This window comes from Pelophylax lessonae (assembly GCF_965119305.1).
Source record: "Pelophylax lessonae genome assembly, chromosome: 12".
NCBI classification, from domain to species: Eukaryota; Metazoa; Chordata; class Amphibia; order Anura; family Ranidae; genus Pelophylax; species Pelophylax lessonae.
In genome coordinates, this window is record NC_138779.1 from 118315134 (window position 1) to 118340283 (window position 25150).

A 25150-nucleotide genomic window follows, 5' to 3' on the forward strand; every position below is an offset into this window, starting at 1 on the left:
TAAATTGAATTTTGCCTGCCGCATTATGCCCATGGGCCGGGTTTTCTGCCGACGGCTGTCGGCGGCGACTTCGGGGGTGAAGTTGCCCACTCACTTCGTCAGGCTCAACAGGGAACACAGGGATGACTTGCGTCTGTGGCACGGTTTTTTGGCCACATACAATGGTAGATCCTTGTGGATGGCCGGGCCGATCAGCAACTTTGATTTGGAACTGTTTACCGATGCTGCTGGTTCGGCGGGGTACGGGGCTTTTCACCGGGGGGCGTGGAGCGCCGCCCCTTGGCCGGGGGCATGGCAGGTAGCGGGGCTGGTCAGCAACTTGGTGTTGCTGGAACTGTTCCCGGTGGTGGTGGCCCTGGAGATTTGGGGGGCGGAGTTCAGGAACCTGAAGGTTCGCCTCCATTGCGACAATCTCGGGGTGGTTCAGGTGATCAACCGCGCGTCGGCTTCGTCTCAGCCGGTGGTGCGCCTCCTCAGGTATTTGGTTTTGCGGTGTCTACGGTTGAATGTTTTCCTGTACGCTGTGCACATTCCGGGGGTTAAGAATGATATTGCTGACGCGCTGTCTCGTTTTCAGTGGGACAGGTTCCGGGAGTTGGCACCGGCAGCGGAGCAACGCGGAGTCACGTGTCCGGAGTGGCTATGGGGGATTGCCTTGGGGTCCTCGCTGGATGGATCGGGAAGTCGGTGAGCGAGTCCACGTGGTCGGCTTATTGCAAGGTATGGTTGGAGTGGCTGGAGGTGTTGCGGGTGGCATCGGTGGATCCTCTGGGTCCGGAGGTCAGGTGGGTGTTACTTTCTTTTGTCTCTGATCATTTTGAGAGGGGCGCGTCGGCTTCCGCTGTGGCTCGCAAGTTGTCCGGCTTGGCCTTTCTGTTTAAATTTCTGGGTTGTCAGGATTACACGAAGGACTTTGTGGTGAGACAAGCGTTACGGGGCTATTCCAGGGCTTATCGGAGGAGGGACACTAGGCGCCCGGTGTCCTTCGCTCTTTTGCAGGACGTCTGCCGGCAATTGGGGGAGCACTGCGCCTCGAGTTACGAGGTGGTGTTGTTTAGGGCGGCCTTTTCTCTCGCTTTTTTCGGGGCTTTCCGGATTGGGGAATTGGTCAGCTCCTCCCGGACGGTGCCGGGGGGCCTATTGGGTCAGGATGTCTCTGTCGGTCGGGAGGGGGTTACTATCCTCCTTCGACGGTCCAAAACGGACCAGAGTGGCAAGGGGGTCCGTGTCCGGTTGTTCGCGGTGCCGTCTTCACCGCTGTGCCCGGTAGGGGTGGTTCGGGATTACTGGGCAATCCGCCCTTCGCGGCCCGGTTCATTTTTAATGCATGCGGACGGGTCGTCGTTATCTCGTTTTCAATTTGTATCGGTGTTCAGAAGGTGTGTGGGCTCTTTGGGTTTGGATGCCAGTAGGTTTGCATCTCATTCCTTTCGGATCGGGGCGGCCACTGAGGCTGCACGCTGGGGATTGAACGACGATGCGGTCAAACGCATTGGGCGCTGGGAGTCTAGGAGGTTCTTGTTGTACGTTCGTCCACAGCTGTTGATGTAGGGTATGTACGGGGGGTGGTTTTGTCGCTGGGGGGGTGTGGGCCCGGCTGGTTATCTGATTATTGGTTGGTTTTCTTTTCCTTTTGTCCCCTTTTCTTGTAGGTTTGGAACCCTGCCTTGTTTGGATCGTGGGACACTCGTATGTTTTCTGGGGGGCCCGGAGAGCTGATGTGCGTCCTAATGGTAGACAACTTGGTTTTTCTCGGCACGAGGCTTGTGTCAGGTGGCTGGGGGTGCCGGGGCTTACTTGGGGCAGGGTCCTTCCCGAAGTGCATCGTTTCGCCCGGTTGGACAGGCAGCCAGATGTTTTGGTGCTGCATGCCGGGGGCAACGATTTGGGGGCCAGGTCCGCGCGGGCCTTGATCAGGGACATAAAGTTGGATTTCCTTAGGCTGCGCACGGCTTTTCCGGCGCTGCTTGTAGTTTGGTCGGATATGGTGGCCCGCACGTCCTGGCGCATGGCCAGGTCGGTCGCGCGCCTTAATAAGGCTCGGATTAAGTTGAACAAGGAAGTGGGGCGCTTTGTGTGTCGGAATGGGGGGTTGGTGGTTCGCCACCCGGAGTTGGAAGTGGACACATGGCGGTATCTGCGGGATGATGGAGTCCACCTCAATGCGGTGGGTATAGATTTATGGGCCCTGGGATTACAGGATGGGATCCAGCGAGCCTTGAGGGTTTGGAGGGGCACGCAAGGGTAAGGTGTCACCCTTGGGTGCTGGTGGCGTTTTGTTGGTCTTTGCTGGCGGGGGAGGTGAACAGTTTAGGATAAGGGTATGGTTGGGACTCATCGTTGGTATGGGTCCCTATGGTGCATTCCATTTAATGTCAGTTTAAATGGAATTCAAAATGGTGGCACTGCGGGGAGTGGTTTGTCTCCGAGCCGGTGACGCGGCTGGAGGCCTATCAGGGCACAGGTCCCGCAGTGCAGGATTTGGAATTATTTGGAGGAGCCTCAAAGACCAACAGGCCTAATGACTGATTGTTTTATGTTTGTAAGGAATGTTTTTTCTCCTTATGTTAATTTTAAGGTAAAAGGGTTAATAAAATGGCTGCTGTGGCCAATTAACTCCAAGCACGGTGTGGTCTCAATTATTTAGGTAAAGGGAAAGGTTTATGGCATGGGGGTGGAGCCTTTGGCTTTAAGCAGCCTAAGAGTTTGGGGGTGACATCTATTCTACATTGGTCAAGCAAGGCCCGAAGCGAAAAAAAAAAAAAAAAAAAAAATAGCGCAGGGCAGACATGACCATGTGAAGAGGGGAGACAGGGCAGGTGTGAGTTAAATTAAATTGTTTTGAGTTGGGGGGTATTCAGGGATTGGTGTATCAGGTTTGGGAGGGGTTGAGGTACAGTTAGGAGGGGTGGCCCCTCAGATTGGAGGTCAGTGGAAGTTCAACGGACGAAGGAAGAAGAAGCTTCCCACCCACCCTCCCTAATTTCTGGGACTGTTATGGTTGATTTTGATTCATGTCTTTTGTGCTTTCTGTCCTTTCTGGGGGAATTTTATATTGTCATGGCGGCTGGGCGTTTTGTTGGTCTTTGCTGGCGGGGGAGGTGAACAGTTTAGGATAAGGGTATGGTTGGGACTCATCGTTGGTATGGGTCCCTATGGTGCATTCCATTTAATGTCAGTTTAAATGGAATTCAAAATGGTGGCACTGCGGGGAGTGGTTTGTCTCCGAGCCGGTGACGCGGCTGGAGGCCTATCAGGGCACAGGTCCCGCAGTGCAGGATTTGGAATTATTTGGAGGAGCCTCAAAGACCAACAGGCCTAATGACTGATTGTTTTATGTTTGTAAGGAATGTTTTTTCTCCTTATGTTAATTTTAAGGTAAAAGGGTTAATAAAATGGCTGCTGTGGCCAATTAACTCCAAGCACGGTGTGGTCTCAATTATTTAGGTAAAGGGAAAGGTTTATGGCATGGGGGTGGAGCCTTTGGCTTTAAGCAGCCTAAGAGTTTGGGGGTGACATCTATTCTACATTGGTCAAGCATATACCAACCATTTATTTAGGCACATTCAAAATGAAGGGCTGCTTTAATGCAACATATGTTAACGGGGTTCGTTTTTCTAAAAGGAAATAGTTTGTGCATTTTGGAAGTGCAGTTGCTTCAGAGTTTAATAAATGAGGGGAAGCTCTGCTGACTTCCCTCATCCAATCATATGCAAGCAAAAATGCTTGGATACTATAAAGAGCTTTGGCTCCTTTTCTGGTTTATCCTTTAACTGGGAAAAATCAACCTTAAGCCCCGTACACACGTTGCGATTGTCGGCCGCAAATATTCGGCCGCCGACCGATCGGCCGATTGTAGGCTTGTTAGTATGATGCTTCCGACAGCCGACAGCGCATTTTCGGCCGAACAGAATCTGTCCTGCAGGCATTAAAATTTTTGTATGCCGACACCAGAACGGCCGATTGTTCGCCAGTCAGTACAGATTTCGGCCAACAGACAGCAGATTTGCAAGACTGGGCATGCTCAGAAAAGAAAAAACACACGGAAAGTTAACCATCACATGACATCACTTCTGCAGTCGGCTGTTGTTGGCCGACAAAATTTGTGTGCAGTCTTTTGCACTTTTCAGCGGACAGGACAGCCCTGGACAAAAGACGGCCGATCGTTCAGCCGACGATCGGTACGTGTGTACGGGGCTTTACTTCTACTGGATCCATTAGGAGGGGCATTGCCCGAAAGTGCCAGGTGTATACAAGTGGTGGAGAGATGTAACTACTTGGTAAAATATGTAACAGCATACCCTAAATCATATATTTTGAACAATTTAAAGCCTTTATTGGCTGGATTTAGAGAAAGATGCAAACGAGGTGTCGTCTTTCCTTGTCGGTGGTGGGCCACTGTAATCTGATTAAGATGGTGTGGATGCCCCAATTTCTTTACGTTTTACATAGCTCACCAGTATGGATTACTGGGGCATGGTTTAGTTGGGCTGGCCATACACTGTTCAAATCTCAGCTGCTTCAGCAGGAACTCACGGAGATTCGAACAGTTAATGGGCAGGCTGAATGTACTAAGTTGATAGATCGATCAATTTGGGTAAAACCAGTCTGCCGGATTCTCCAGAGATTATCGCTAGCGGCTACTATAACGGCTACCAATAATCACTGTCTTCTCCTGATTCCCCTGTCAACACTGTCCGTGGTTGCAGGAAAGAAATTTGCACCATGTATGGCCAGTCTAAGTTAGATACCTGGTGTGGAGGTGGGGACAAGCCAGGATACGTCTCCAACTGTTGCAGTTGACAAGAGATAGGGGTGGATTAGCTTTACCACAACCTTGGAGCTATTTTTTGCCAGTTCAGCTGCAGCATTTACAGGGCTGTGCAATGGCAGAGGGCTCCCCTTGTTATAGTGGACGTGCATTGCTGGTCTGTACCCCACACTCTACACTGGTTGAAGCACTGGAGGCATGGTCATTAAGTGAGCTACAATGCCCTACAGTTTGTTATTGAAGTTGTGGCAGACAACATATTCTTTGCTTCATTATGCATGTTTCATAGAGTATTCCCCTATTTGGAATAATAAAAACTTATCAAAGCTTGGTGTGTTAGAGAACTTTAATAACTGTATGCAGAAGGGAATTGTACGACTCTCGCAATTACACTCGTCTAGTAAATTAAAAACCTTTCAGGAGCTAAGAGATGAGTTTGGCCTCTCGAATAAATGATTTTACCAATACTTGCAGATAAGGCAGGCACTGGCAGCTCAGTTTAAAACTGTAGGGTTGGAATGGAGTAACTCCCCTCTTTTGAAAACTCTAGTAAGAGCTACTTCCACTAAAGGATTGATATCAAAGCTGTATGCCAGTATACATCTAGCAGCACTGGAAAAAGAGGTGGATCTTCCATGTAGAGCATGAAGGGTAGAAGAGGTGGGGGAGCTGACAAACAAGCAGTAGGACCATATTTGAGATTTAGTGGATCTAATATCCTTGTCTCCTGTTACAAAAATTGATGCAGATCTTTATAATACATAGGGCATACTATACATCACGGAAGATTCTCTGGGGACATCCAGATGCATCATGTCCAAGGTGTGGGGATTCATCTGGAGGTTTCGGCCCCATGCACACGGGGCGTTTTTAACACCGCTTTAAGTAGCGTCAGGCGTTTTCTTTTTGCAGCCTAAAAACGCACCTCCATGTTATTCTATGGCCTTATGCACACACAGACGATTCTGAGCTGTAAGTGGCCTAGGCGTTTTTAAGCTGCAACAAGAACCCACGGCCTGTGCCTTCTGAGGACCAGTGTTACAGCTGTAAAAACATCTGACGCTGCTAAAGGCTCAATAACATTGCTATAACGTTGCTTAACGTGCGTTAAGCCACGTTATATGTTTTTTATTTCTTCCATTCAAAATCAAAGGTTCCCTATGGGAGCCTATTGATTTGAATGGAAGTCGCACCGCAAGTCGGATCAAGATGACTTATGTCTTATCCCACTTATGTCACAGACGACGTCATCTGTGACATAATGGGGTGGGGTCTCCTGATGACGTCATAGAGAGGCCACGCCCCTAATGGCTATATATTAGGCTGCAGAGACCGGAGACCGGCATAATCACCGGAGACATCGTCTGAGGAGGACCGGAGGAAGAAGAAGAGCCAAGGGAAAAAGAGCAGAAGAGCGGACAGCAAAAGAGCAGAAGAGTGGACAGCAAAAGAGCAGAAGAGCGGAGGGGGAGAAGAGCAGAGTGGAGAAGACCGGATGAAGATTTAAAATAAACTTTACAAAACGTCTCCTGTCGTTATTCACATACACTGCCTTTTATGGGGGGAATGGGTAGGGGTACAATGTACCCCATACCCATTCACATAGGGAGGGGGTCCGGGATCTGAGGGGCCCCCTTGTTAAAGGGGGCTTCCAGATTCCTATGAGCCCCCTGCCCGCAGACTCCCACAACCACCGGCCAGGGTTGTGGGGATGAGGCCCTTGTCCTCATCAACATGTGGGGCAAGGTGCTCTGCACCCCCCACCCCAAAGCACCCACACCCCCCCATGTTAAGGGCCTGTGGCTTGGTGTGGTCCAGGGGGGGGTGGGGCCGCTCGCTCGTCCCTTCCGCTTTCCTGGCCTGCCGGGCTGCATGCTCGGATAAGGGTCTGGTATGGATTTTGGGGGGGGACCCCCACGCCGTTTTTTCAGCGTGGGGCTACCCTCAAATTCCATACCAGACCCGAAGGGCCTGGTTTGGAACCTGGGGGTACCCCCACGCCGTTTTTTCCCATTTTGGCGTGGAGTTCCCCCTCAAGATTCTCACAGCGCAAGTCGCCCCGCGAGTCGGATTATCCTGATCCGACTTGCGGTGCGACTTCCATTCAAATCAATATTCTTCCATAGGGAACCATTGATTTTGAATGGAGGCAGAAAAAAACGCTGCTAAAAGCGACGTGGCAAAACGTGCAATAACGCAAATGGAAAAAGCTACTGAAAGCAAGTTTTTACAGCTGCTTTTTCCGGCGTCAGAACTAGCTTTGAAACTAGGCTTTGTTCTGGGCTTGCCCTAAATTTTATAGCTATTGGGAGGTTGTGGTATAAACAAAAAACTCTGTATTTGGAGTAACTCTTCTGGCGGAACCTAAACTATGTGTGTTGGGATATATGGAACATCAAGTAGCCCCCCTTTAACACAGGTAGCAGTACTGCGGTGTCTCTATCAGGCTAGAAAGTTGATTGCCCAGAAATTGATGGCCCCGCTCCCGCCCTCTTATGCAGATTGGTTGAGAGTGGTCAATAGTACATTAATAACAGAAAAATTTGCTTACATAAGGAGGGGATGTGTAGGTAGATTTCAAAAGGTATGGAAACTCCTAGACTGGAACCCAGATTTGGGATTTTTCGATTTTTTTTCTTGTTTTGTTGAAAGTTTTGTGCTTTGTGTTTTGAAAAAAGTGTCTTATAGTTTAGGGTGCTTTCTTCTGGGGGAGTACGAGTGGGTGGTATGTGAAATTGAATATGTGTATAAAATATTGTTTAATAAAAAACTATTTAAATTTTATTTTCCTTGCATGTGGTTGGGTATTCTCTGTAGCCTAGTTTTACCACATGAGAAACTGCACTTTCAAAGTGCACAGTCTAATTGCCTTTAGCAAATCAACCCCCTATTGTCTGAATGGGCCCCGATAGACATAACTGAACCCCCACTTAGAAATGTAAACTGTTTTCTTCAGAAGTGGTAATCATTTTCAGAACACAGCATTTAATTGCTTTATTCTTGATTGGAAGCAGAAAGAACGTGACTCTGAACATTTCATATATTGGAATAACGCTTCTTGTCCTTAACACAGCTAGCGGACATGACAAAGTCTATAAAGCTTATCTCCATGTATGAAAGATACAAAGTCATCACAATAATTGTTAGTAATAGGGCTATGTGAATTTAGTGTGCCATCAGCAATACTGTACTCTGACTGTTTCCATTTTTGTGTTGTGTGCTATAGGATCTCCAGGGTAGAAACTTCTTATTTCGTTTATTGACATCATTGAGCTCAAACCTCAACTGCCCTGGTACCATCTCTTATCTCTGCTGGGCTCTCATTAAGAAATAACAATGCCTTATCCTGGGTACCCTTTCTTTGCTTTATAAACTGTATGTTAACCTTAACAATTAACTTTTATTTGCCACGTTGATACTGGTAAATATATCATCGAAAGAGTTTTGTATTAGCTGTTCGAAAAGTTTAAAGGAATACCTGTTGATCCTGCCAGAAATCTTCTTGAGCTTTTGGCTCCATTCACACTACCGCGACTTGTCAGGCGACTTGTCAGCGTGACAAGTCGCGGTCCCTCGCGGTCCATGCAGTGCTACAGGACCCGTTCTAATAGGAGCGACACAAGTCGCTCTGACTTAGAAAAAAGGTCCTGTACTACTTCGGGGCCACCTCGGAGCGACTTGCATAGACATTCATTATATGAAGTCCGTGCAAGTCGCGCCGACGTCGCGGTGCATGGGACTTGTGAGGTCGCCCCCGAAGTCGTGCAGAAGTCGTGCCGCTGCAGTGTGAATGCGGTCTGCTTCTATTTACCGTACTTACCTGTTGGTCCTGCTAGAAATCTTGTGAAATCTTCTTGGGCTTTCTGCTTCTATTTACATACCTGTTGATCCTGCTAGAAATATTGTGAAATCTTATTGGGCTTTCTGCCTCTACTTACCTGTTGATCCTGTTAGAAATCTTGTGAAATCTTCTTGGGCCTTCTGCCCCTACCTACTCAGTTAGCAGCATCTCAGTTAACTGCAGAACACTTTTCAACAATGCTAAGGAGATGAGAAGAAAGGGAGGTGTTCTGTAGTCATATCTTAGAGTTTTACATGCTTAGTGAGCAATGAAGACACTGCTGAGGACATGGACACTACTTGGTGAGCAATTTCTGCTGGGAACACAAAGATACTGTTAAGGAGGTGGATACAGCCAGGGCCAGGACATGGGGTGGGCAGGAGGGAAAGCTGCCCTGGGCACAGTCGTTTATTGCAGGGATGGAGGGTGCCCTGACACTAACCCTAATGGAAGGGGGGGGGGGGATTTTGGCATCTTCGCCCTGGGCGCTGGATTTCCTTGTCCCGGCACTGGATACAGCTTGGTGAATAACGTCTGTGGGTAGAACATAGACAATGCTGGGGATGTGGATACTGCTTAGTGGACGTAGGGGTTGATTTACTAAAAGGAATATAGACTGTGCACTTTGCAGGTGCAGTTACTCTCATTTTCCCAGAGCTTGGTGAATGTGGTGAAACCCTGAGGATTTCCAGCATCCAATCACGTGCAAGCAAATGTTTAGTTTTTTTTTTTTACAATTTCCCTTCCACCTGACTGGGTATTCTTTACCAAGAAGCTTCACCGCATTTACTAACCTCTGGGGAAAATCAGGGCAACTGCACTTGCAAAGTACACAGTCTATTTACTTTTAGTAAATAAACCCCAATATCTGTGAGGAGGACATCGGCACTGCTTGGGATATAGGCATTGCTTAGTGTGAGATATCTGTGAGGAGGATATGGGCACTGCTAGGGATAGGCATTGCTTAGTGTGAGATGTCTGTGAGGAGGATATGGACACTGCTAGGGATGTAGGCATTGCTTAGTGTTAGATATCTGTGAGGAGGATATGGGCACTGCTAGGGATATAGGCATTGCTTGGTGTGAGATGTCTGTGGGGAGGACATTGGCACTGCTAGGGATAGGCATTGCTTAGTGAGAGATATCTGTGAGGAGGATATGGGCACTGCTAGGGATATAGGCATTGCTTAGTGTGAGATATCTGTGAGGAGGATATGGGCACTGCTAGGGATATAGGCATTGCTTAGTGTGAGATATCTGTGAGGAGGATATGGACACAGCTAGGGATAGGCATTGCTTGGTGTGAGATGTCTGTGAGGAGGATATGGACACTGCTAGGGATGTAGGCATTGCTTAGTGTGAGATGTCTGTGAGGAGGATATGGACACTGCTAGGGATGTAGGCATTGCTTAGTGTGAGATATCTGTGAGGAGGATATGGACACTGCTTGGGTTGCAGACATTGCTTAGCATAGGTGTGCGAGGCCTATTGAAATTAGGGTGTGCACCCCTATATATAAAAGGAAGAGAGAGGCCTATATGCTGCTAATCAGGTATACGATGTGAGAGCAGTAAATGATAAAATACAGATCCAAATCCCAGGCAAAGAAATCCCAAAAGGAAACAAGCAGCCAATTCTGTATTATCACAAATACTAACAATAATCAAGGTAAGAGGTGAATCGGCGCTAGTTTCATGAAGAGCTAAAAAAAATTAACTATATGGTTAGGCTAAGTGAAAAAATAGTGCAAAAATACCATCAATGCACGTTGCAAGTATGAGAGTATTGGCAAGATTGGGCAAAAAGAAGCTTCTTTCAAAAGCAGTGAGTGTCTTAAATATATAGATGAAAATAGGTGGGGGGGGGGGGGGGTGGTATATGGTGAGTGATAACACAAAGTGAACAAAATGAATAAATGTGAAATACAGTGCTACAAAAACTAATGATAAAAAATGCACAGATATTCAGTGGACCTTACACGCAGAATCCATACATAAAATAAATACAATAAAAGTTGAAATGTGAATAAAAAATATGTATAAAATAAATACAAATACAAAGAATGCAATCTTGTGCAATAAGTGCTTAAGAGTCGGTTCACACTGGGGCGACACGACTCTGCACGACTTGGGGAGGTGACTTGTCAGCCCCGTGCACCACGACTTCGGAGCGACTTGCACGGACTTCACATAATGGAAGTCTATGCAAGTCGCTCCGAGGTCGCCCCAAAGTAGTACAGGACCCTTTTTCTAAGTCGGAGCAACTTGTGTCGCTCCTATTAGAACGGGTTCTGTACTACTCAAAGGACCGCGACCGAGCGCGACTTGTCAGGCTGACAAGTCGCGCTAGTCTGAATGGGCTCTTAAACTCTGTGAAGAAAGGTGAATCTTCCTGCTAAATCATGTCCATGTGCAGCAAAAAGTATATATATAAAGTGGCCGAAGGTGACATTTCAAGAATAATAAGTGACTGTTCTGTGAAATCCAAATGGTGTCATGCAGGGTGAGCAAGATTTCCAAACAATAGGTGCAATGACAGCTCACCTCACATCACACCAGTAAAGGCGTTCTTTTTATAGTGGTAGCCACTCGGGATTGGGGATGGTGGATTCCTCCTCTTCAGGTAGGACTTTCAATTGGGGGCTCCCTCCATATCCACTCCTTGGGTGGGTACTCGATATTGTGAAGATCACCGTGCTTACTCCCAATTACTCAAAGAAACAAAGTGGGCTTCCATAGTGAAGTATGTAAAAATTTATTGAAAAAAAAAAAAAAAAACAAGTAAAACTCACATCAAAGCAGAGGACAGCAAGTAGCCGCAAGTTGCGGTATGTAAGAAGGGAACTTCCGGTTTCGGCCGTAACCGAAAGGTGACGTCACCTGGTTCCTCCCGACGCGTTGCGTCACCAATCATGTGACTTTCTCAAGGGTAAGGAAGTGGGTGACGATCTCCAGGTTAAATAGCTAGATGGTAAACAAGGAGAACATCTAGGGAGGATCTTGGGATGCAGACATTGCTTAGCATAGGCCTATTGAAATTAGGGTGTGCACCCCTATATATACACTCACCGCACACTTTATTAGGTACACCTGTTCAGTTGCGTGATAACACAAATTGCTAATCAGCCAATCAATGCATTTAGGGCATCTAGATGTGTCGAAGACAACTTGCTGAAGTACAAACTGAGCATCAGAATGGAGAAGAAAGGGGATTTAATTGACTTTGAAAGTGGCATGGTTGTTGGTGCCAGATGGGCTAAAAAACTGCTGAGCTGCTAGGATTTTCATACACAACCATCTCTGGGGTTTACAGAGAATGGTCCAAAAAAGAGAAAATATCCAGTTAACAGAAGTTGTATTTAGGAAAATGTCTTGTTGATGTCAGAGGTCAGTGGAGAATGGGCAGACTGTTTCGAGATGATAGAAAGGCAACAGTAACTCATATAACCACTTGTTACAACCAAGGTATGCAGAATACCATTTCTGAAAGTACAACACCACAAATCTTAAAGCAGATGGGCTACAGCAGCAGAAGACCACACTAGGTGCCACTCCTGTCAGCTAGGAACAGGAAACTGAGGCTACAATTTGCACAGGCTCACCAAAGTTGGACAATAGAAGATTGGAAAAACATTGCCTGGTCTGATGAGTCTCGCTTTCAGCTCTGACATTCAGATGGCAGGGTCAGAATTTGGTGTAAACCACATGAAAGCATGGATCCATCCTGCTTTGTATCAACGGTTCAGGTTGGTGGTGTAGTGGTGTGGGGGATATTTTCTTGGCACACTTTGGGCCCCTTAGTACCAATTTTATTATTGTTTAAACGCCACAGCCTTCCTGAGTATTGTTGCTGACCATGTCCATCCCTTTATGACTACAGTGTACCCATCTTCTGATGGGTTCTTCCAGCAGGATAATGCACTAGGTCACAAAGCTGAAATCATCTTACCACTGGTTTCTTGAACATGACAATGAGGTCACTGTACTCCAATGGCCTCCACACTCACCAGATCTCGATCCAATAGAGCACCTTTGTGGTGAAATGGGAGATTCCCATCATGGATGTGCAGATTTGCAGCAACTGTGTGATGCTTTCATGTCAATATGGACCAAAATCTCTGAGGAATATTTCCAACACCTTGTTGTATCTATGCCATGAAGAATAAAGGCAGTTCTGAAGGCAAAAGGGGGTCCAACCTGGTACTAGCAAGGTGTACCTAAAAAAGTGACCGGTGAATATATATATATATATATATATATATATATACACACACACACACACACACACACACACATGTATATAAACATATATATATATATATATATATATAAACAAACATTTTAAAACAGAGTATTTTTTAATTAAGGGCTCTTTCACACAGGCTTTCCGTATGTCCATATATCACCCCATCCGTTTGCGGATGATATACAGACATAATGCATGTCAATGGGATTGTGGATGTCAGCGGATGACCATCTGCTGACATCCGATTTTCGTCCTTTCAGTTCTGTTCCGTTTTTTGGAACGGAACAGAACCCTATTTTTCTTCCGTTAAAAAAACGGAACGGATGCAAAATCAAAGTGCAGCAGCGGAAGAAGAAATCGGAGCGGCTGTGTGAAAGAGCCCATAAAGACAGTCAGTGAGTAGTGTGCGGTAAGGACAGTCAGTCAGTGAGCAGTGTGCGGTGAGGACAGCCGGTCAGTGAGCAGTGTGCGGAGAGGACAGCCAGTCAGTGAGCAGTGTGCGGTGAGGACAGCCAGTCAGTGAGCAGTGTGCGGTGAGGACAGCCGGTCAGTGAGTAGTGTGCGGTGAGGACAAACAGTCAGTGAGCGGTGTGTGGTGAGCACAGCCAGTCAGTGAGCAGTGTGCGATGAGGACAGTCAGTCAGTGAGCAGTGTGCGGTGAGGACAGTCAGTCAGTGAGCAGTGTGCGGTGAGGACAGACAGTCAGTGAGCAGTGTGCGATGAGGACAGTCAGTCAGTGAGCAGTGTGCGATGAGGACAGTCAGTCAGTGAGCAGTGTGCGGTGAGGACAGCCAGTCAGTGAGCAGTGTGCAATGAGGACAGTCAGTCAGTGAGCAGTGTGCGGAGAGGACAGCCGGTCAGTGAGCAGTGTGTGGAGAGGGCAGCCGGTCAGTGAGTAGTGTGCGGTGAGGACAGCCAGTCAGTGAGCAGTGTGTGGTGAGGACAGCCAGTCAGTGAGCAGTGTGCGGTGAGGACAGCCGGTCAGTGAGTAGTGTGCGGTGAGGACAAACAGTCAGTGAGCAGTGTGCGGTGAGGACAGCCGGTCAGTGAGTAGTGTGCGGTGAGGACAAACAGTCAGTGAGCGGTGTGTGGTGAGCACAGCCAGTCAGTGAGCAGTGTGCGGTGAGGACAGACAGTCAGTGAGCAGTGTGCGATGAGGACAGTCAGTCAGTGAGCAGTGTGCGATGAGGACAGTCAGTCAGTGAGCAGTGTGCGGTGAGGACAGACAGTCAGTGAGCAGTGTGCGATGAGGACAGACAGTCAGTGAGCAGTGTGCGATGAGGACAGTCAGTCAGTGAGCAGTGTGTGGAGAGGGCAGCCGGTCAGTGAGTAGTGTGCGGTGAGGACAGCCAGTCAGTGAGCAGTGTGCGGTGAGGACAGCCAGTCAGTGAGCAGTGTGTGGTGAGGACAGCCAGTCAGTGAGCAGTGTGTGGAGAGGACAGCCGGTCAGTGAGCAGTGTGCGGTGAGGACAGCCGGTCAGTGAGCAGTGTGTGGTGAGGACAGCCAGTCAGTGAGCAGTGTGTGGTGAGGACAGCCAGTCAGTGAGCGGTGTGTGGTGAGCACAGCCAGTCAGTGAGCAGTGTGTGGTGAGGACAGTCAGTCAGTGAGCAGTGTGCGGTGAGGACAGCCGGTCAGTGAGTAGTGTGCGGTGAGGACAGCCAGTCAGTGAGCAGTGTGCGGTAAAGACAGCCAGTCAGTGAGCAGTGTGCACCCCAGACCTAGAAGTGCGGGATCACGTACTAGGTACATGATCCAGCGCAGGAGAGCCGCTTTGCCACTGTATATATACAGTATACGGTCGGTAAGCGGTTAAATACCACCAAATGAAAGCTTTATCTGTCTCAAAGAAATGATAAAAGTTTCATATGGGTACAGCGTTGTATGACCACACAATTGTCGTTCACAGTGTGAGAGCACTGAAAGCTGAAAATTGGTCTGGGCAGGAAGGGGGTGAAAATGCCCAGTACTGAAGTGGTTAAGCATGAGAAAGCATCAAAGAGGCACTACAAAAATGCACTGAAAACACATGAATATACAGCCGGAGTGATGTGAACCTCGGCTTCAACAGACATGTTTACAAATGGATTTCAATACGTGAGGGTGGTCATAAGAGGTTAATGTGCCATGCTGGATATGTGACACCTCCAGATGAACAGGTTTTGTTATTCTCACTTTATTTTGCATGTGTCAGAAACTGATGTGTTTGCGATGAGATGCAGCAAACACGTTTCACAATAAACACTTTGCTTTTTAGGAGAACTCCAGACAAGCTGTAAATATGTGCTAACTGGTCATTTTTTGCAATGTTATTAGGTTTTGTTTTTTAAGTGAAGGTAAAAATCAGAATCAATGAAGTACAGAGTTTAACCACTTCAATACTAGACACATTCACCCCCTTCCTGCCCAGGTCGATTTTCAGTTTTCAGCACAATCAGGCGGCACTGATGGGCCCTGATGAGGCTGCACTGATGGATAGCACTGATGAACACTGATGAGGAGGCACTGATGGGCCCTGATGAGGCAGCACTGAAAATCAGGGTACTGATGATCAGTGCCTGATGATCATTGTAAACAATGTGTTTACAGGCTTGTGTGTTACCAGCAATCCTTTCCCCACACAGATACAGTGTGTGAGGAAAAGGCTTCCAATAACCGGCAAGTCTGTTTACATGTGTCTGTTTACATGTGATCAGCTGTGACTGGGGCAGGAGCAGCAGGGACTCTTGCGCTCGCAGGATCGGCGGATTAGGTGGGAATATCCCTAATCTCCTCTCCCCTAGACAAAAAGGAGCAGTTAACACTGCATGGGGAAAAACATTTCTGGAATTCTTCTTTTAAGGTTTTTTTTTCCAAAATAAAAAAAGATGTTATACTTACCTGCAACAATAATACACAGAGCGGTCCCTTACCTCGACGGTGCTGTCTGCTCCTTCTTCCTCTGGGTGACCTCTTGGCAAGCCCTGTGCTATCTGGGCACCCATGTAGGTGCGCTCCCAAGCCGGGCTGTGTGTGTCAATAGACAGAGCATATCAACCATAATCAGTGCATCGTGCAGGGGCGTAACTACAGGGGTTGCAATTGCAACCAGGCCCCATGCTCCAGGGAGCCTGTGCGGTTCCCCTGTACACCCCGATAAGAGGAGCAGCGGGTGCAGCATGTAGAGAAATCACTGTCCTCCTTTTTGCTCCTGTAGCTGCAGGAGGAAAATGGAGGAGATTGGTTCCTCTGTATGCTGCCTCCCCCCCCACTCCTCCTATCCAGACCACTTGTGTTCTGCTGTCTCTGGGCCTCTGTGTGCTCCCCTGGTCCCCCCACTGTGCTGCCCCCCCCCCCCACTGTGCTCCTTCCCCTCTCCTGCCGGCTGCTGCAGGGGATGTGTCACAATAGAGAACCAGGAAGGGGTCGGTAAATATGTAATTTACCAGCTCCTTCCTTTTCTGAATGGACAGAGTCATAGTCAGTGACATTGTAAAAAAATAAAATGATAACATACAATACAATTAAAATACCAAAAAATAAAAACTACTGACACCAGTGGGTGAACTTCCAGGATCGAAAAGGTCACACTTGAAACCGGGCCCTTGCATTCCACCACCGTGGGGAGCCCCCAAGATGGCAGGAAGGGGGCCCACTGCAGAGCTTGTGAAAGGGTCCCGCTGCGGGACCGTAATAAAGGGCCCCGCAACGAGAAAAAGGGTCCCAGGATCAGTGGGAAGAGCCCCAGGCTTTAAGGGAAGGGCCCCGGGCCAGGGGTCCGGGGGCCCTTCATGGTTTGTTGCAACGGGGCCCTGAAGATTCTAGTTACGCCTCTGTTATCGTGGGTGCAATGCACAGTCTCCTACATTGTATACATCCCAGCACCTGCTCCATACAGAGGTATGAACCTATCATTATGGAAGAGGTAAACAATGGAATACAAGTGTGACGTCACTGCACTGGTGACCTGGTGAGATCTTTGTGACTGGATAATGTATGCGGGCTTAACCACTACCGGGCCAATTCTGTCACTCCGCTCCTACATGTAGAAATCATCATTTTTTTGCTAGAAAATTACTCAGAACCCCCAAACATTATATATGTTTTTTAGCAGAGACCCTAGGGAATAAAATGGCGGTCATTGCAACTTTTTATGTTATATAGTATTTGTGCAGCAATTTTTCAAACGTGTTTTGTTTGAAAAAAAAAACAGTTTCATGAATTTAAAAAAAACAGAACACTAAAGTTAGCCCAATTTTTTTGTATAACGTGAAAGATGATGTTACGCTGAGTAAATAGATACCTAATGTGTCACGCTTTAAAATTGCGCACACTTTTGGAATGGCGCCAAACTTCGATACTTAAAAACTCCATAGGCAATGCTTTAAAATGTTTACATGTTACCAGTTTACAGTTACGGAGGAGGTCTTGGGCTAGAATTGTTGCTCTCACTCTAACGTTTGCGGTGATATCTCACATGTGTGGATTGAACATCGTTTACATATGTGGGCGTGACGTACGTAAGCGTTCACTTCTGCGTGCGAGCACGCAGGGACAGGGGCACTTTACATTTTTTTTTGTATTGTTTATTTTATTTTTTATTTTTACAATTTCCCTTTAATTTTTTTTTTTTTGATCACTTTTATTCCTATTACAAGGAAGGTAAACATCCCTTGTAATAGGAATAGTGCAAGACAGGTCCTCTTTATGGGGAGATCTGGGTTCATTAAGACCTCCAATCTCTCCTACAGGCTGGAAAGCCTGAAATAAAAAAAAAAAACGATCTCGGCTATCTAGCCGAGATCACGGCAGTATTTACAACTGCCAGGCCGGGCGTAACTTCATAATGTCGCTGTAAACTCGGCCATTCGAGAGTCATAGAGACTGTCGGGGACCAGTGGGTCCTCAGTATTCTCTTTGGTGTACTTCTGCCGGCGGCGGATTCCTTCTCTGGCTCACCGATCGCATGGCCGAGCCGGTAGAAGCATCAGAGGGCGGCGGGCGGTGTAAGTTCCCTGCAGCCGCCTGTAAGCACAATCAAGAGGCTGAACAGCCACTGTGATTGTTCTTATTGTGAAGAGAATCACCTGCTAAAAGAATGATATCTGAATGATGCCTGCAGCTACAGGCATCATTCAGAAATCCCCACTCAAAAAAAAAAAAATCTGACAGGGGTTATATTCCTCCCTAAAGCCCCGTACACACGCAACGATTATTGGCCAACCGATTGTCCGACTTTTGTCCAGAGTGGTTTTTTGTTGGTTGGAATGTGCCTAGACTGCACACGAATTTTCTCGCCCAACAAAAATCTACTTCAGAAGTGATGTCATGTTGGTTTGCTTTCTTTGTGTTCTTTCTTCTCTGAGCATGCCCAGACTTGCTCATCAGATTTTTCCCTGTCGAAATCTGTACTGACTGCACAAAAATCGGCTGTGTTTTGACGGCCAACAAAAATTTTATAGTCTGCACACCAGATTTTTTTCGGCCGAAGAGTCGGTTGTTGGAAGCATCATACTAACAAGCCGAAAATCGGCAGATCAGACTTTGGCTGAAAATTCCCTGCCAAATTTCGACGCGTGTGTACGGGGCTTTATTCTATCCAAAACCAAAAAAAAAAAAAAGTTCTATTTTAAATGAAGTTCTTTGTCCCTTCCATCCCAATGCAAAATTGGGTGCTCCCAAATCCTAGCAACTTATGGGTACTGTAAAGGCTTTTTCAGACAGATGGCAACTGTCACATTACAGCCAACAGGTCTGTACACATGCCACAGCCACAATGCTTTACAGCCACAGCATTTTTTCTCCGGGTACAAAGTTTGACAAGCGACACCACTTTTCAAACTTGCCCATTGAGTTCAGTGTGCACAAATCCAGTGGAGTAGTGCGCTTTACAGGGTTCAATTAAGCAGTGAGAAGGCGATATAACACCTTCTAAGTAACAATAATAAAATAAAGTTGCACTATAATTAAGTGAACAATAATTATTGTATAATGCCCATATGTGTATAAAACACCAGTGCAGAAAGCCCATAGAGAATGATCCTTATGGTTTCAATTATTATTGACTCAGTGTAAATTCCTCCACCACCAATGTGCAAAGTCCACCACCAAACGGGTAGCCTGCTTACCAGATAGTATGACTATATAGGTCCTTAACGCCTTTAAGATTGTCGCCCAACCGGGGCCTCAGATCATCGCAATCTTAGATCGGCAAATGTGCCTCCTGGGGGATCCTCAACACTCGGAGCTCTCAGTGGTGAAACTCCCTGTGTAATGTAACAGAGAGTCTAACATAGCGTAAAGCCATTTACAATATTTATTTAAAAAAAAGGTTGCACTTACATATGAAGCAAAACAGCATTAAAACACAACAAGCTGGCTGGCTGCACGATATCGCCCGTTCTTCTGGGTTAGATGAGCGCCTTCCTGGGTTACAATATAACAACTTGGTTAAACAAGATGGACCCTGGTGTCTTTTTTTCACCCTGACTAACTTTGTAACTATGTAATCCGACAATCATTGGTTGTCAGTAGCATTTTAAACACCCCCAAAGAATTCCACAACCACTGGTGGCCAGTGGAATTCTAAGCCCACCCCCAGCATTAGTGATCATTGGCAGTTTAATTCTCCCCAAAATTTTCCCACAACGTTGGATGATCAGTGGCACTTTACCCCCCCCCCCCCAACACTTTAAATCACAGCTTTCTCCGCTGTAGCTTGAAAGATTTATTGAATACATTCATTCATCATCAAATCCTCCTCCCTCTATTGTGAGAGAAAAGGATGGTTTCTCCAATGTAAACAATACTACTGGCCATCACCACAGTGATCACAACGTACAGAGCTGATCCAATTTGCTCTATGCCTTTTGCCTATGCTTTCCGCTGTCCAATGACAGTGGGAGCAGCAGCCTTGTGTGCACCTTGGCATGTGCACCAAGATAAGCGGAGACTTTTTTAAACGGCTTGTCAAAATACCTGCTCCTGCTAGCAGCTGTTTTATTACAATAGCTGGTAAAGGGGTAGTGAAGCTAATATGTTATACAAATTGCCACCTATCCATTTTTTTTTTTTTTTTTTTTTAGATTTAAGAATGTTCCATTTGCTAATCATTGGTGGGGGTCAAATGATGATAGAAGGAAGTTGGAAGGAACAGGGTAGAAACTTTTTCTTGAGCACACAAATGTCTAACAGTTTATGTGGTTTTTGTTCAATAAAGTGTATTAGTTTTGAAATCGAGTGTTAAAAGCAAACAAAGTTTTAAACTATTATGGAATGACATTGAATATTTGTACAAACATTTGTTCAAAAATCTACTAGTTGTGTACCCAGCTCTAGGGTGACTCCATTCCCGATAAAGGAGCAACAGCGACACTTTTGGACAGCAGCATTTTCAGTCTGGGAGAGCATAGTGTAGTGATTATCGAACGATCTGTCGTCTGTTTTTTGTGGCATGCTAGTCTGATGTGGAAAGTGAAGAGGTTTTTTTCATACGAATTTTCCCGTACGACAGAATTCTACTTCAGAGGTGATGTCATGTGCTGGATTGTTTTGTATGTGTTCTTTCGTCTCTGAGCATGCCTAGTCTTGCTCATAAGATTTTTTTCCGTGGAAAACTGTACTAATGAGACAAAAATCGGATGTTGTGTTGACAGACGATAACAATTTTATAGCCTGCACATCAGGATTTTTTTCGGCCGAAAAGTCGGAGTCGACTGTCGAAAGCACCATACTAACAATCCGAAAATCGGTAGATCGGTCGTCGGACGAAATTTCCCTTCAGATTTTCTTATCATGTGTACGGGCCTTTAGACTAGCAGATTTAGGTGGACTAAACTAACAAATAAAAGTTGAACTCTAGCTTAAACTTTTTGTTTAGTTACAGCAACAGTTTTTTTTTCTTTTGGAATAAGGATTTTACATAAATGGTAAATGGTTTTTCTAAACCTTCTAAGGCTAGGTTCACACCTGTGTGGCTGTGCAGGCCGCAGTAAGCGCGGGTACGAGAGCCCAGTCATTTAAATGGGCTGCCGTGCCCCGCGACATGCAGGAAAGAAATCCCTGCGCTATTTTTGAAATCGCGGCCGCATGGGAACTGAGGTTTTCAGTGCAGGTGCGATTTCCAGTGCGGGCGGCGTACCATTAGGAATAATGGCGCCCCATCAAGTATTGGGGAGTAATCTCCAGAAATATAAAGTCAACAGTACACTGAACTTTTTGATGCATTAATAAAACAGGATTCTTTGAGTATATTCCTAGGTACTAAAGTCCTGGCATGTGCCAGATTTGCCAGGAGGCAGACCAAGCCTAATACTGGCTGCTATAAAAATGAAAACTGGCGCTTTATTAAAGTTACCCCTCTTCAGATGCACCAATGTGCATTGTAGCAAAATATTTGCATTGGTAAATAAATAGATAGATGTTTGCCAGTGTATAGGAGAGTGTTGCCGGCAGCCACTAGTGTTCCACTAAGTGCTGTCGCTACTTCAGTTGGTGTCAGCAAGGCAAGTGAGGCAGCAATTCACGGATCACTCACTGGTCCACTGTGAGAAGCAAACATAGAGATCATGTGATGCTTACCTCTGGCATCTGAGAAGTCATGCCAAAGGCTGACTTGTCCACAGTACTGGGACGCTATCCTGGAGGAATCTGTGTCTAATTCGATGCAGAGCTCTCCTAAGATTTGGGCAGCCATCTTTACCCTATATATAGCGTCTGCTTGGTTGTTTTTGGCATGCCCTGCAGTGTGGGGAGTTGAGGAAGGGATATATACCTGCTAGTGAGGGATAGCTAGGCTTAGTGTATGGAAAAGAATGGAGGTGATGGCGCTGCTTATATTATAAGGTGTAATTAGGTGGATATTCCTATGTAAACATATATCATCGGATGAATTGTATATAAAAAAGGCTATGGAGAATAGCCACCAGGTGGCGAAGTGTAATGTGCAAAGAAGTGCGGAGATAAATAAATATGTGTATATATACAATATGCAATAGTGATAAAAATAAATAGTCAACAGAGTGAATCTATAAACAACATTAAATAAATCAATCAATAAATAATATAAAATGACTCAAAAATCACGATGATAAAAATTAGTAAAATAGTGCGGGAAAAGCTTGACCAAACAGAATAAATGTGCAAATATACAGGAGAGTATTATTCAAAGTGTACAAATAGGTGATAGTACTCAAAATATAAAAATTATTATAAAAATTAAAGTTCGTGATCAAAAAATTGTGCAAAAGCAATAAAGTGCGGGAAACTTCTTTCCAAAGTGTGCCAATACGTAATAATCAGTCAATTCATATACTAGAATACATCCATAAGTAGGTGAGTGTACCCAGTGAGATAGGTGGGCAGTGACTTACGGTGACCCCCAAGGTGGGTGACTGGTGAGCTGCAAAGTGGCTACTGATGAAAAACCTACTCACCAGATATACCCACCCCACACAGGGGTATAGAGTGGGTATTGTAGATATGCCTCGCTGGTCCTTACTCTGTGTAGTGGTTCCCTTCCTGGGGGAGAATGGTGTGGGGTCCGCGGGGTATCGCAGATATCCTAGCGTGGGGTCCAGTACTAGGGTCTTGTTCCAATATGTCCGATGCTCCGTGGAGGGATCTAGTATGGCCACTCACAAGTATATGGATGGGAGGGTCATAGGAAGTGGAAAGACTCGATAGTGTGATATCGTAGGGGATATTTTATTCAGCAGTATACAATAAATGAATACTCACATTCAATCATATGGAAAACAGCGTGGTATTGGCGTCCCGGAACGCAATGCGTTCCAACTGGAAACCGGAACCGGAAATGACGTGACGGCGCCGTCACGTCATTTCCGGTTCCGGTTTCCAGTTGGAACGCATTGCGTTCCGGGACGCCAATACCACGCTGTTTTCCATATGATTGAATGTGAGTATTCATTTATTGTATACTGCTGAATAAAATATCCCCTACGATATCACACTATCGAGTCTTTCCACTTCCTATGACCCTCCCATCCATATACTTGTGAGTGGCCATACTAGATCCCTCCACGGAGCATCGGACATATTGGAACAAGACCCTAGTACTGGACCCCACGCTAGGATATCTGCGATACCCCGCGGACCCCACACCATTCTCCCCCAGGAAGGGAACCACTACACAGAGTAAGGACCAGCGAGGCATATCTACAATACCCACTCTATACCCCTGTGTGGGGTGGGTATATCTGGTGAGTAGGTTTTTCATCAGTAGCCACTTTGCAGCTCACCAGTCACCCACCTTGGGGGTCACCGTAAGTCACTGCCCACCTATCTCACTGGGTACACTCACCTACTTATGGATGTATTCTAGTATATGAATTGACTGATTATTACGTATTGGCACACTTTGGAAAGAAGTTTCCCGCACTTTATTGCTTTTGCACAATTTTTTGATCACGAACTTTAATTTTTATAATAATTTTTATATTTTGAGTACTATCACCTATTTGTACACTTTGAATAATACTCTCCTGTATATTTGCACATTTATTCTGTTTGGTCAAGCTTTTCCCGCACTATTTTACTAATTTTTATCATCGTGATTTTTGAGTCATTTTATATTATTTATTGATTGATTTATTTAATGTTGTTTATAGATTCACTCTGTTGACTATTTATTTTTATCACTATTGCATATTGTATATATACACATATTTATTTATCTCCGCACTTCTTTGCACATTACACTTCGCCACCTGGTGGCTATTCTCCATAGCCTTTTTTATATACAATTCATCCGATGATATATGTTTACATAGGAATATCCACCTAATTACACCTTATAATATAAGCAGCGCCATCACCTCCATTCTTATCTATTTATATAGTCTTTTGGCTATAGTTTAAGTGAGGCTGCAGCTTATTAGTACTTATTTATATCCTTTGATTCCTTAGCGCGGATTCTATTATCTTTTTAGTGTATGGAAAGGTTCCTGGGGAAGAGGGTCACCTTAGGATTGCTACTGTACCCCTGGAATCTACCTGGATTGAGGAAGGACCTGTCTGCCAGCCTGCTTCTGGATCAGTGCATCTTTGCACCCTGTGTCACCAGCATAGCACCCTGTCTGGGAATCCCAGAGTGCAATCCTGAGAGGGCCTGTTTAAGGAGGTAATACTAAAGCATAAGTCTGCCACTTGAACTGTCTTGATGCAGAACTGTAAAGTGCCTTATTGTCTGTGTACATATTCTTTTGGATTACTACCGCATTGCTATAATGTTTATTATTCATTACATAAATCAGATAATTCCTAGAAGGCATTGGGTTGATTTACCAAAAACTGGAGAGTACAAAATCTGGTGCAGCTCTTCATAGAGGTTTTTTTGTCAAAGCTTAATTGAACAAGCTGAAGTTAGAAGCTGATTTGCTACTATGAACAGCTGCATCAAATTTTGTACTCCCCAGTTTCAGTAAATTAACCTCATTGCTTTGCCTGGTGTGATTAAATCACTACCACCCAGCTAGCCCCACCTACAAGTGCATAAATATTATTTGGCTGAGACTGCACCCTCTGGGGGACACCTATGAGTCCTTCTTGTCGTCAATCCCTGGCCTTCATAGAGGCCTACCATATTCATAAGATATCTCTATAATATTGAAGCCACTCTTACCCAATTAAAATAAAATTAGCATGTGATCCAAATCTTGACACAACCATAGAAGTGCAAATCACAGCGCTGTCCCTATAATGCTGCCACAAACATAATATATACCTTGAATGGGCAAAATAAACTTTGTGCAAAGAATACATAAAACAAATGTCTCAATGCAGTCCAAGAAGAATTTAAACACACACAAAAAAAATATAAAGATAATTATATATATATGTCTTGCAAAGTGTCATTGTGCTCCAAAATATGACTTCACAAGGTGCTCCAATAGAAAGTGCATGTTTACAGTGTTGCATGCATCGCTCTCTGTGCTCAGTGTCTCTCACCAGATTTTTTTGACTTGACTGTGCTTTTCAGCAACAAAGTCTCCCAGGCTTGTGGATATTCCCCTCCCGGGTCTTTGCTGGATGATACACAGCACTTCTCCTTTACCACTCCACCAGCAATCTCCTCCAGTCCCTTGGCTTCAACTCCTCATGCCACATCCACCATGTACAGGGAAAAAAGAGGGGACTCACATAGTGTAATAACGTTTTTTTTATTAAAATAAAAGCATTCCTCTAATACAGGGGTGGGGAACCTACGGTTCGGGGGCCATATGCGGCCCCCGAAGTCATCTGGTCCGGCCCCCCATGCAGCTGAGTCTGTGTCTCTCAGCTGATCTGTCAGAATGGAG

General features: G+C 45.8%; 2 protein-coding genes across 2 annotated transcripts in view; both read left to right on the forward strand.

Moving 5' to 3' along the window:
• The window catches only part of LOC309568907 (uncharacterized protein), a gene marked incomplete at both ends in the record, with an annotated part of 46612 nt that extends 44364 nt beyond the window's left edge, over positions 1-2248 (forward strand). The window contains one exon of the mRNA XM_082274683.1: positions 1653-2248. Coding sequence (XP_082130809.1) covers positions 1653-2248 — 596 coding nt within the window. The remainder of the gene's footprint in view (positions 1-1652) is intronic.
• SHISA7 (shisa family member 7) overlaps positions 1-25150 on the forward strand; it is a 299202-nt gene that overhangs the window by 41709 nt on the left and 232343 nt on the right. The gene's annotated exons all lie outside the window — the stretch shown is intronic.